At 54.3% G+C, this 12,560-nt stretch overlaps 1 protein-coding gene across 3 annotated transcripts in view; it reads left to right on the top strand.

Moving 5' to 3' along the window:
* MCM3AP (minichromosome maintenance complex component 3 associated protein) overlaps positions 1-5,763 on the top strand; it is a 67,165-nt gene extending 61,402 nt beyond the window's left edge. For all 3 annotated transcript variants that reach the window (XM_077119251.1, XM_077119249.1, XM_077119252.1), the window contains exons 25-29: positions 148-405; positions 767-896; positions 2,548-2,754; positions 4,499-4,649; positions 5,480-5,763. In XM_077119251.1, coding sequence (XP_076975366.1) covers positions 148-405; positions 767-896; positions 2,548-2,754; positions 4,499-4,649; positions 5,480-5,638 — 905 coding nt within the window. In that variant the 3' untranslated portion in view covers positions 5,639-5,763. The remainder of the gene's footprint in view (positions 1-147; positions 406-766; positions 897-2,547; positions 2,755-4,498; positions 4,650-5,479) is intronic.
* The last annotated feature ends 6,797 nt before the right edge of the window (positions 5,764-12,560 follow it).

The following is a 12,560-nucleotide window of genomic DNA, read 5'->3' as shown; positions in this document are numbered from 1 at the left end:
CTTCCTGGGCAACCATGGCTCTTAATGCTGCGTTAGAACTTGGAAGGGGTTCTCCACCGCCTAGTTGCCTCCTCTAGGAAAACTCACAGGTGAAGCCCCCTGGCGGGTCCTTTCCTGTGCCCTGCTCTGACTTGCATCTCTCTGCAGCCCCCTGGCTCCCCGTCTGCTCCATGGTACTGCATTACGCGGCCCAGATCCCCAGCTCACGCCAGACGCAGCCTGTGCTCCAGTCCCAGGTGGAGTACCTGCTCGGGCGAACGTACCGGAGGTGGGAGAGCAGGAACCCTGGCCCAGGCAGGGACGCAGGGCCCTCAGTGGACGAAATCCCGTGGGACGACATCCTCGCCTTGTGCATCAACCACAAGCTGAGGGACTGGACGCCCCCCCGGCTGCCCGTCACGGCAGGTACTACACTCATCGCCTTCTCCCAGACAGAGGGCCTCTGTCTTCATGTCCGCGTCTCTTTCTCAGTAGCTCTTCAAGCCAGTGACTCCAAGTGAAATTATAAACGTTGGAGAAAGTTGGGAAGGTTCCCGTGGAGCCTGATTGACTGCCGGTCATAGGCTGTGTGGGGTCTCCCCTGCCCTGCACAGTCTGGATGGTCATCCAGGGATGCCTGGACACGCCTCAGGCCTGGGCCACGTCCCAGTGACTCTGGTCACACCCAGGGCTTGTGCTGAGGCCAGTGAGTTAGGCAGGTGTCAAGTGGCCACCTGCTGTGTATCTGACATTCTTCTCTTCCTTTGTTTTTATGTTGTTGTCTTAGAGGCGCTGAGTCAAGATGGTCAGATATGTGTGTACTTTATAAAAAATCACTTGAAGGATTATGACGCTCCCTTGTCGTGGGAGCAGGCCAGGCTGCAGACGCAGAAGGAGCTGCTGCTGGGCCGCGGACGGTGAGATGCGAGTGGGCACAGCTTGTGTCGTTGTCGAGGTGCTACCGCTCCCCTCCAGGGCACAGGGAGTGGCGCCTGTACCCCAACAAGAAACCCCGCGGTGATGGTGGGTCCTGACATGCAGCAGCAGGTCGTCTCCCCGGAGGAGCCTGTTCTGGGGTCCCCACCTCAGTCGGAAGGCAGATGGACCTTGCTGGGTTGTGGGCTGCAGGGTGCAAAGCTGAGCTGAGCTTGCATCTCGCCTGTAAACCTGGCTAAAAACATTAAGTAAAACGTGGGGAAATGTGGTCCTGCAGCATATAAAAAAAGTTAGCAGGTGGGCTTTCTCCAGTGATGTGAGGAAAATGAACAGTGGAATCTGTTCGTGTAATCGTTCACATCAGTGATCAGCTCAGTATTGAGTGCATTTCTTAAAATTCCATATCCATGCCTGATAAAATTCTTATCAAGACTTGGGAAGAAATGCCCTGACTTGAATAAGGCCACCACCCCCACCCCCCAGAAAAGAGCTCCCCACTTCTTGGTGAGCATTGGAAGTGAGGTCAGGGCCAGACAGTGGCATCCCTGCTGGCCTCTTGTCCCAGGGGCCCCGACAACATGACTGCCGCAGGACCGTCCTGTTTGAACCGAGAGTTCACGGAGGTGGTCAGCAGGCCAGCTGCAGTGTGCCCGGACAGCGGTGGGTGGGCAGCTTGGTGCCAGCTCCCAAACTGCGACATCAGTGCACTTCTGGTGGAAATACCGACAGGCTCTCCCCCTGGCATTTGACAAGTTAATTCTAAAATTCACTGTGACAAGAAAATGTATAGCTCTTACTGAGAAAGTTTTGAAAAGGAGTAACAATGAAAGAAGGTCTGCCCGTACGGGAACTAAACACATAGTAAATCCGCAGCACTTAGCAGCACGGGGCAATACAGAAATATATGAGGGGGTCCACCAGACCTGCAGGCCTGGTGGGAGACAGCTGTGGGCGGCCGGGCCTCTGTCCAGGCCTCGAGCCTCAGACTTACTGTCCCCCGCCATCTGAAGGTTCCTTCAGCGTGACTCCAGAGCCACATGTGCGGAGCCTGTCAGTGCCAGGAGGAGAGAGGAGGCTGTGTCACACAAGGGACGCTTCATTAGGGGAGACAGTCGAGAACGCTGAGCTCTGCTGCCTCTCGGGGTGGGGTTCCTGTGAGGGGGCGGCGCAGGGCTGGTTGGGAAGGAGCCCCTGACGGCACCGTCACTGCGGGGCAGGGCTGGCTCCCCTTAGCACCTCTGCAGACTGGGAGAAGCTCCAAGGCCGACTGCGTAGCTGGATGGACTGTCAGGAAGTGCCTGGGCAGCCGGGAGCTGGATGAACTGTCCAGGGGCATGCATCACAACCAGGGCTGGGTGGACCATCCAGGGACGTGCATAGGCTGCTGGGGGCTGGATAGACCCTCTCGGGGTACACGGGCAGCCAGGGGCTGGGTGGACCTGCCAGAGGTGTGCGTGTGCAGCCAGGGCTGGATGGACCATCCAGGGATGCTTGTGTGGTAGGTGCATGCGTCGTGGGGCTGGACGGGTCGACGTGGCACTGAGGTATGCCGTCCATGTGCTCTGTGCGGTGCTGTGTGAATCACTTCTTCCCCTTTTCTGACCATGACTCCTCCTTAACATGTGCTTACAGCTTGGGGATGAAGTCTCTGAACTCTTCTGGAAAGGATTTTCCCACTCCATTGCTTCACACCCACCGCAAAGGGAAAAGGCGCGCCGAGCCTGGCGGAGCAGGGCACGTCCCCAGTGTGGAAGAGCGGACCCGCGGCACCTCAGCCCAGGAGCTCCTCTCACGGTGCCTGTCCCGCAGCCTCCTGCTGGAGAAGGAGGAGAACAAGAGGTGAGGCCCAGCGCTTTCCCCACCACGCCACCCTGTCGTGTCTGGTCCTGTTTCTTCAGGGAGAGGGAGACTGAGCATTGTTTGAAACAGAAAAAGTAGCGAGGGTTTGAGTGATGGGACTGGTAAAATTGTTATTCTGTTAGCATGTCACAGGCAACCTCCAGTGCTCTAATGACCTCATGCTGCCATCACTACTGTCCGGTGGCCACACGCCCACCTGTGCTCCAGCCCACCCTCTGGAGCCCCACTGCCTTGTCTCTGCACCCCCAACTCCCCTGCGAGCCCACTCTGGATATCTCTCCCCTCATCTGCACCTACTCCCCAGCGATTTCACCCCATTTCATCGGTCTTCAATAAGATTGGTATTCTGCCGCTCCCGAGTCCTTGCTGGAGGCCTGTTAGCTTCTGAACTCCAGACTTGAATATCTGCTGCTTTCCACAAATCTCCACTGGGATGTCTTATAGCCCTTTCAAATTTAAGCTGTCCCAAATCAAATTTCCCTCTCCAGCCTTAAAGCACCCAAGCCATCTAGATGCTCCAGGACCTCCACGGCTCTTGTTTAATCCCCACATCCAAACGTCCACAGGCCCTACTGCCCTATTCGGACCAACCAACCGTTCAGTTAGTATAGCAACTGAGTCCCATCCTTAGTAAAAACCAATGGCTAAACCACAATGAGATATCATCTCACACCCTCCAGAATGGCCATTATCAACAAAACAGAAAATGACAAGTGCTGGAGAGGATGCGGAGAAAGAGGCACACTTATCCACTGTTGGTGGGAATGTCAAAGGGTGCAACCACTGTGGAAGGCAGTTTGGCGGTTCCTCAAAAAGCTGAATATAGAATTGCCGTACGACCCAGCAATACCATTGCTGGGAATCTACTCAAAGGACTTAAGGGCAAAAACTCAAACGGACATTTGCACACCAATGTTTATAGCAGCGTTATTTACAATTGTAAAGAGATGGAAACAGCCAAAATGTCCATCAACAGACGAGTGGCTAAACAAACTGTGGTATATACATACAATGGAATATTATGCAGCTTTAAGACAGAATAAACTTATGAAGCATGTAATAACATGGATGGACCTAGAGAATATTATGCTGAGTGAATCCAGCCAAAAACTAAAGGACAAATACTGTATGGTCCCACTGATGTGAACGGACATTCGAGAATAAACTTGAAATATGTCATTGGTAACAGAGTTCAGCAGGAGTTAGAAACAGGGTAAGATAATGGGTAATTGGAGCTGAAGGGATACAGACTGTGCAACAGGACTAGATACAAAAACTCAAAAATGGACAGCACAATAATACCTAATTGTAAAGTAATCATGTTAAAACACTGAATGAAGCTGCATCTGAGCTATAGGTTTTTTTTGTTGTTTTTTTTTTTACTATTATTACTTTTATTTTTTTCTCTATATTAACATTCTATATCTTTTTTGGTTGTGTTGCTAGTTCTCTAAACCGATGCAAATGTACTAAGAAACGATGATCATGCATCTATGTGATGATGTTAAGAATTACTGATTGCATATGTAGAATGGTATGATTTCTAAATGTTGGGTTAATTTCTTTTTTTCCGTTAATTAATAAAAAAAAAAAAAGAAAACGAAAAAACAAAACCAATGGCTTTTAAAAAACTTTAAGAGATGTAGAAGAAAAGTAGGCAATAATTAACTTTTTTGCTCCCTATTGCACAAATGTCTGAATTTGCAGTCACACTTCATTTCAGGTTTGAAGATCAGCTTCAGCGGTGGTTGTCTGAAGACGCAGAAACGTTCCCAGAACCCACTTCTCTTCCCCTGTACCTTCCTCAGACTCTGGTTTCTCTGCCTCAGACTCTCCAGCCAGTGGTGAGAACATCCATGCCTAAAAGCCCTCAGGTGAGGAGCCCGTTGAGTCTTCATTAGAGTAAAGACAGGCTGGCTGGGGGAAAAGACACATCTCGATTCCTTGTAGGGGTAAGCTGCTTAATTTAGGCCTTATCTTAACCTGACAGCGTGCCAAAGCCCAGCTAGTCCTAAGTTTCTGCTTAAGAAGTGGACGAGTGGAAACCGTTCGCTTCAGGACCAGATGGGTCACAGAGGTGGTGGCAGCAGCCATGCTGTCCGTGCCTTGGCGCCGCCCACTCGGCCGTCTGGGGACCCACCCCCCCTTCTAGAATGAAGGCTGAGCTCCCAGGGGCAGAGCTGCTTTTTCAGGCCCCAAAGCAGGGGCCTCACCATTCTTCCTTCAGGGTAGAGGAAGCAAAAGCAGAGTCTTTGTTGCAGATGTATGCGAGGAGACACATCAAAAGTTTGCTCCTGGATTGGCTTTGGGAGGCCCCTCAACTGAGGGAAAAGAATTTAAGATGACCTACATTTCCATCTATCAGTTTGCAGATACCTTAAAAATATTCACACCTTGTGACTTAGCATTTCCGCCCTAAAGAAATCATCAGATATTCACAAAAATTAATATTTAAAAATGTTCACTGCAGCATTAACTATACTGTATAAAGATAGAAACAGTAAATACCCACAGATAGGAATCTGGTTAAGTAAGGATGGTATGTTCTGTGCTGGAATTTGCCTTGCTGCGTGAAAACCATCAGGCACTCCTGTGCACATGTGTGCTGGTGCTGGGGCCAGGCTCATGCGGACACTGCAACAGGTCTTGGCTTATTGCCCTTCCCAAACTTTTTATTTATTTTATTTTTTTAAAACCAAAATAGCAACAGAGCACAGGGAAGCAGCTGCAGCCAGCCGAGGTGACAGACACGTCCCTGAGTGAGCGGCTGAAGCATCTGGAAAGGTTGATCCGGAGCTCGAGAGAAGAGGACGTTGCCTCTGAACTCCACCTCTCTGTGCTACTGGACATGGTGGACATTTGAGCCGCAGGCCTGAGAGGGGGGCCTCTCCAGAGGAGGTTCTGCTTTTAAAATAATGTTATTCTCAGATGCTTGAATCACTGTTGGAAATGCAATTATTAATCATGCAAATAAACCATTTGAATGTCCATGAGGTCTTCCCCAGGTTCCCAGTGGAAGGCTGCTGCCCGCCCTGCTGGGTGGACCACTGCCCCACTGGTGGACCACTGCCCCACTGGTGGACCACTGCCCCACTGATGGACCACTGCCCCGCTGGGTGGACCACTGCCCCACTGGGTGGACCACTGCCCCACTGGTGGACCACTGCCCCACTGATGGACCACTGCCCCGCTGGGTGGACCACTGCCCCACTGGGTGGACCACTGCCCCACTGGTGGACCACTGCCCCGCTGGGTGGACCACTGCCCCGCTGGGTGGACCACTGCCCCACTGGGTGGACCACTGCCCCACTGGTGGACCACTGCCCCACTGATGGACCACTGCCCCGCTGGGTGGACCACTGCCCCACTGGGTGGACCACTGCCCCACTGGTGGACCACTGCCCCGCTGGGTGGACCACTGCCCCGCTGGGTGGACCACTGCCCCACTGGGTGGACCACTGCCCCACTGGTGGACCACTGCCCCGCTGGGTGGACCACTGCCCCACTGGGTGGACCACTGCCCCACTGGTGGACCACTGCCCCGCTGGGTGGACCACTGCTCCACTGGTGGACCACTGCCCCACTGATGGACCACTGCCCCACTGGTGGACCACTGCCCCGCTGGTGGACCACTGCCCCACTGGTGGACCACTGCCCCACTGATGGACCACTGCCCCACTGGTGGACCACTGCCCCACTGATGGACCACTGCCCCGCTGGGTGGACCACTGCCCCGCTGGTGGACCACTGCCCCGCTGGGTGGACCACTGCCCCACTGGGTGGACCACTGCCCCGCTGGGTGGACTACTGCCCCACTGGTGGACCACTGCCCCACTGGTGGACCACTGCCCCGCTGGGTGGACCACTGCCCCGCTGGGTGGACCACTGCCCCGCTGGGTGGACCACTGCCCCACTGGTGGGCCACCCTGCTGTTCTCGCCTGTGCCCCGTAGCCAGGTGAGGGTGAGCTTGAAGCCTGAGTCCCTGCCCGCCACGCTCCTGCCCAGGACTTGCCCAAGAGTAGAGCGTGAGGGGGCAGGGTGGGGGTGAGGGGGCAGGGCCAGGTAGGCTGCTGGGAGGGAGAGAGTGGGACTCCCGGGGAAAGAGTACAGACAGGCATGTAGCTGGGGGGGGGGGAGAGCGGGACTCCTGGGGGAGGAGTACAGACATGTAGCTGGGGAGGGGAGAGCAGGACTCCTGGGGGAGGAACATGGGCCTGCAGCTGGAGGGGGTAGAGAGTGGGACTCCTGGAGTGGGGGTGGTGGAGTGCGGGTCTGCACCTGGAGTGCTGAGTGAAAGAGCGAGGCCTTATCCCAGGAGCGCTGGACAGGGTGGGAGGCCATCAGGCCAGCCAGGTCACATTTTCTGTTGGAGCCGTGTATGGGAGGGACCCTCGTGGGGAGAGTGCTGCCGCCTCCAGGTGGAGAGGCAGGGCCCACCCCTGAGACTGCCCGTGTGGTGGAGAGGGTGTGTTCGAGCCACAGAGACTCAGTGACCATCAGTCCACATCTCCCGGCTGTACCTTAAATCACCCAGACTCTCGAAGACAGTATTTCATTTCTTATCATCTTCAAACCTCCAGGATTCTTAGAGGATGGCCTGGCTTATTTCCCTGGGAAGACAGAAGCACTAAGAAGAGAACTTATCTCACCACCATCAAACACCAAACGCTGCTTCTAGAAACAAGCACTCCTCAACTTTTAGGGCTTTTTTCAGTGAATTGATAAAGACATAACTACTGTTACCTCTTAACCATGTCAGACACGATCCTTATTTCCTCCACGGCAGACCCAGAGTTAGCACCTGCCCATACATGCCTCACTTCCTCTCCTGTCTCCCTACTCTGTGCGCTCCAGTGTCGGCTTCACTCTGCACTGAGCTCTCCACTGCTTTATAATTACATTTCCTTTGGGAACCACCTTTGCTTTCCATTTCCATCCGAAACGCTCTGTGTTCATATGCCTTGATATTTCTTTTGGGAACCTCTCCACCCACTGCTACCCCCCACCCACCAGCCTGTCTTCCTCCTTCGCCTGGATCTGCTGTGCTGCCATTCTGGGGCTCCCCTCATCTCACCCCCCACCCCCATCCCTGTCTCCTCGATCCCCAAGTCTAACCTTTGTCTTCCTTGCTTTGCTTTTCCATTGGCGGAGCCCACACCCAGGAGCCTTCTGAGCTTGTCCATCTAAATATCTATGAGACCCTTAGGCTTGATTCGTCATTTGAATGGAAGCAGGATTTTAGATTGGGAATCATTCCCTGTCTGTGTCTGTTTTTTGTTTCGTTTTGCTGTGTTGTGAAGGGCCTCTGCCCTGGTGTTCTCAGCCTCACAGCAATGCCTGTGGTGTTGGGCTCTCCCTCTCCGCACTTCCTGTGCTCGATTGTGAGCAGCTTTGTTTTATTTTGTTTTTGCAGATACTGCACTGCAAGAAACTACCTCAAACTTAGCTTAGAACAACCACCATTTTATTAGGCTCATCAAACCTGGGCTCGTGAATGCAGGAAAGGCTTAGCCGAGCAACTTTCTCACAAGAGCTGTCGTGCAGGGGCTGCTGTCCCAGTGAGCAAAGGGCAGCGGCCATGGCCTCTGTGCTCTTCTCTTGCAGCTCATGCTGGGCCACAGGCAGTTCACATGTGTGCACAGGCTCGGGAGCGAGACGTGGTCCCTCCTCACCGAAGGAGTGGTGGGTTCCACCTTAGAAGAGCACGTGAGGGAGACACTGCTGCAGGGCTTTGGAAAGCATTCTGTGACACCTTTTTGATCTAGCAGACATTCCATCAATCCTGGGATAATTTTCTGTTATTTACTATTTTCTTCTCCAGTGGTTCTCTTTGGAACTCTTAGTATGCAGATATTTGACCACCCAGATTGATCCTCTAATTTTTTTTTCTCTCCACTTTTTGATATCCTCTTACTTTCCAGGAGATCTTCTCTTTTATCTTCCTGTTCTACTGATTTTTTATAATCTCTTCTACTGTATTGTAAATTTCTGAGTCTTTTTTCTAAATGTTTCTTATTTAGGACATGCTTTTATATTCATTCATTCATCAACAAGCGTTTATTGAACTTTTGCCGTGTGCCAGGCACCTTTCTAGACATGGCAATGAACAAAACGGACCAGCCTCATGTGGGGGCCGTGCACAGGGGATCTTCATGTGCCCGGATGCTCTGCAGATGCAGTACCTGGGGCGGCATGGACAGCAGGCCCCACGGCCCAGCACCTTAGAGGGGAGAAGGCCGACCCGAGGTGCGCCAGGCTGGGCCTCTGCAGAGCCACAGCGGCCTTAGCTGGCTGCCAGGTCCCATGGGTTCCAGGCTGGCATCGCTGCCGCTGTCACATGACCACCTGGGTCCTGGATCCGCCCTGCGGTTTCCACCGACCTCAGCTTCTTTGTGCTCCTGTCTGACTGCGTCCAAACCTCCTCTCAGGGGCCAGTGGTATTGCTTTGTTTCCCTGTTCCCTTGGGTATCAGAGCAGGCTCTCAGAGGGAAGGGCTCCCAGGTGACGAGTCATGTAGCAGGGGGTACGTCTTGAGAAAAGGGGTCCCATTTACACGTGGGTCCCTCCCAGAGACACGGATCAGGGCCGTCTCGGCGGGAATGTGATTCGGGCTCTGGGCCATGCAAGTTTGTGCGAATCCCCCGGGAGAGCACAGAGGCAGCGAGGCGGGGAGAGATGGCCCTATGGGCATGACACCCAGGGGGACGCGGCTCCGTCAGCACCCTTCACCACCTGTCACACCGCCCCCACTTTTCAGAACGGCCTTTCTCTAGGCTTTCCTGAACCGTCTGGCTCCCATGGGTGATGTGGCTGTGGGGAGCCTGCTGGAGGCCCTGGGAGAGTTATTCTGCCCGCGGGCGGCTTCTCGGCCCAGTCTTCGGGGAGCCCAGCTGTTGCGGAGGGGCCCCCACTACTGCCTGAAACCAGCCGGGCTCCCCGCGGGCCCAGCAGCGCCATGCCCCAAGTGTCCTCAGCCGCGCCACCCGCTGGGTCCACACCTGCTCGAGGCTTCCTTCTCCCCACGCAGGGGGTCTCGGCCATGTGAGCCTGACCTGCACTCGCCGTCCTGGCTCTGCAGGCGAGGATGACCTCGACACCCGTGCACTGGGCTCCTCGCCTGCCCTGCTTGCCCAGTCGTCACACTTCTGCCCGTTCCCAGCTGCTTTCATTCATCCATGTTTCTGCCCCGGTCTGTGTGCGTCTTTATCTTTTACTGCATGAGGTAGCACACATGTGGGTAGGGGGTGCTTGGGAATGGGTGTCAAACCTGTGCTTACTCTACCACGTTTAAGCGGAACTTTCCACCCATCTTTTTTTTTTTTAACCTCTGCCATTGAGCTTTTCTCCCCACTGTCATGACTTAAAACGTCACCTGACCCCTATCTCTAGCTTTGATTTCTCTCCTGCACTCAAGCCATACTTGCTACCGCCACCTGCTACCTAATAGCACTTGTCTTTAACATCCCCAGTCTAACTTGAGATTTTCCCCCAAACATTTCAGTAAATGACACCACCACACGCTGTATGATACAGCAGCTCCTGTCTGCTGAGGACTGACCTGGCCTCTGCCCCTCCCCAGGCACCCCTCCCTTAACTCCCTGGAAGCTCGCTGAGCTTCGGCTGCATAACCTTGAGCACTGCCCACCCAAGGGTACGGTGTTTAAGAGAAGAGCACATACCAAAACCTTTTCCCACATTGCACAGCGGTCTCTGGTGCTTGGCCCCCTTTTCTCCCTCAGCCACAGGTGCAGGTGTGCTTGTGTGACCTTGCCCTCATGCTGTCCACTGGGGGACAGCTGCAGCTCTCTGTGCATAGGTTCCCTCACTGAATACATGCCTAAGGACAACACCCTGATGCTCACTGCCTCTTTCTTCAGAATCACAACCAGTCCTGTTGTGGGCAGCTTGGGACAGTCCCTATTTCTTCTTTAGGGGTGAGTTCTGCTACTGGATCAGGACACACAACACATGCCCTGCTTAGATAAAAACCTCAGTATCTGCTGTTTCTAGTTTCTTCAACAAGCTTGACATGGAAGGGTGTAATTGCAGAGAAATTGTTTTTTCTCATGAAAACTTACCTGTGTGAATTCTCAGGTTTTATAGTTTCCCCCTTCTTTCTTAGATATTAAAACAAAGATTATCTCAGTCATAAAAAGGCTGGTCCAGTAAGATGTCAAAACCCAAGCTCTTTTCTAATTGCAACCTCTCCCCCCCCCACCAGCTTGGCCAGCCTTGCAGCCAGTTGTCCATTTAAGAGTCTTTCCCAGTCCTCGAGTCTCCACATGGAAGCATCTTCCAGGAGCCTCTTGTCCTGCTTCCAGGGAAATGGCATGGCTTATCTAGTGGGTGGATTTGGGAGAAAGGGCAGGGCGCGTGTGCTCAGCACTCTCTGGGTACCCTTTCTGGGGTGTGCTGGGTGACAGGGGTATCCTCTCTTCAGCACTGGGCCAAGAGGGGCGCGGTGGGGCGGCTCAGCGGTGGCACTTGCCTGGCTGGGACAGGGACTGGTGAGGCAGGACAGAATAGGGCAACTGGGCTATGGGCAACCATCTTCCACCTGGAAAAACCAGCCCAAGGCTGGGAAGCTTGCACAACTAATCTAATCTCCAGGGCAGCCAATGCTTTTGAAATAACGTTATCAGTGTGTAACCAGAAAGCACAAGCAGCAGCTCTTTGAAACAGTGTAACCAGTATATAACAAAAGTACTACAAGCTAGCAATTCCACAGACTGGATTGTCACAGAGCAACTTTAAAACAATTAGTAGGCTAAAGCCCCCTTAAAAAATCACCAAACCTCCCTCCCCAGGTTGTGACTCCCTCTTCAGCTGCCCTGACCTGCTTCAATGCCTTTAACTTGTACTTTCACTGTACTAAATGTTGCCCTTTATCTTTCCTTTATTCTCTCATCCTTGAATTCCTACAGGCAGCAAAACTTTCAACCTGAAAGAGGGCCCCAGTAACACCCGGTTGGCAACCAGCCCAGAGGGACTTGAGGACTGTTCTCTGAGCACCAAGCCTCCTGCCTGCTCACTCTCTGTGCTGTGCCATTGAATTCTACCTCAATCCTGTTTCACAGCGTGAGCAGAACCTGAAAACTAAAACCCAGTGACACTGAGGGATTGAGGAGTGGAGTTTGCGGCTTTAAGCCACCTCCTCCAACCCACCTTTTCTCCCAGTGAGAGGCTATTCTGATGTCCGTCTGTCTAAATGCTGTCTTCTTCACTTGTTCCTGAATCTGGATAGGGAGCGCTGAGTGCCCTTCCCTGACCTTTTAAGACCCCAACAGTCCACGGAAGGGAAGGGTGCGTGGAGCGGGTTTCCCTTTGCACACCACCTATCATGCCTCTGGCTTGCTGTGGTTCGTGGCCCCTGCAGGGCCCGGCTGGCCCGGCGGCTGCGGGGAAGCACGGCGGGTGGGGGTGCTCGGGCTCCCCCCGAGGCGGCCTGTTCTGCCATCAGAGCCGCTGCACCTGCAGCCGCCTCGCGCCCACCTGTCGGCGCCGGTGGGGGCCTTGGGCCGCCCAGGGGCGCTCCCGCCGGACCCTCCTCACAGCCCCCTCGGAGACCCCCACAGAGAGCCGGGGCCGACGCGGGGGTGACACGGCGGCCTCGGGGCGGGGGCGCCGCAGCCAGGAGGGGCGGGTCCGGCCGAAGGGCCCCGCCCCGCCGACAAGCCCCGCCCCTCCACCGCGCCGAGGAGCCCCGCGGGCGGGGCCCGGACCCGCCCCCTCGGCGTTCTGATTGGCTGTCGGGACATCTGCTCACCTCGCCCTACAGCTCAGC

This window comes from Tamandua tetradactyla, chromosome 10, assembly GCF_023851605.1.
Source record: "Tamandua tetradactyla isolate mTamTet1 chromosome 10, mTamTet1.pri, whole genome shotgun sequence".
Lineage (NCBI taxonomy): Eukaryota > Metazoa > Chordata > Mammalia > Pilosa > Myrmecophagidae > Tamandua > Tamandua tetradactyla.
This window is presented reverse-complemented; position numbering and strand designations above follow the sequence as displayed.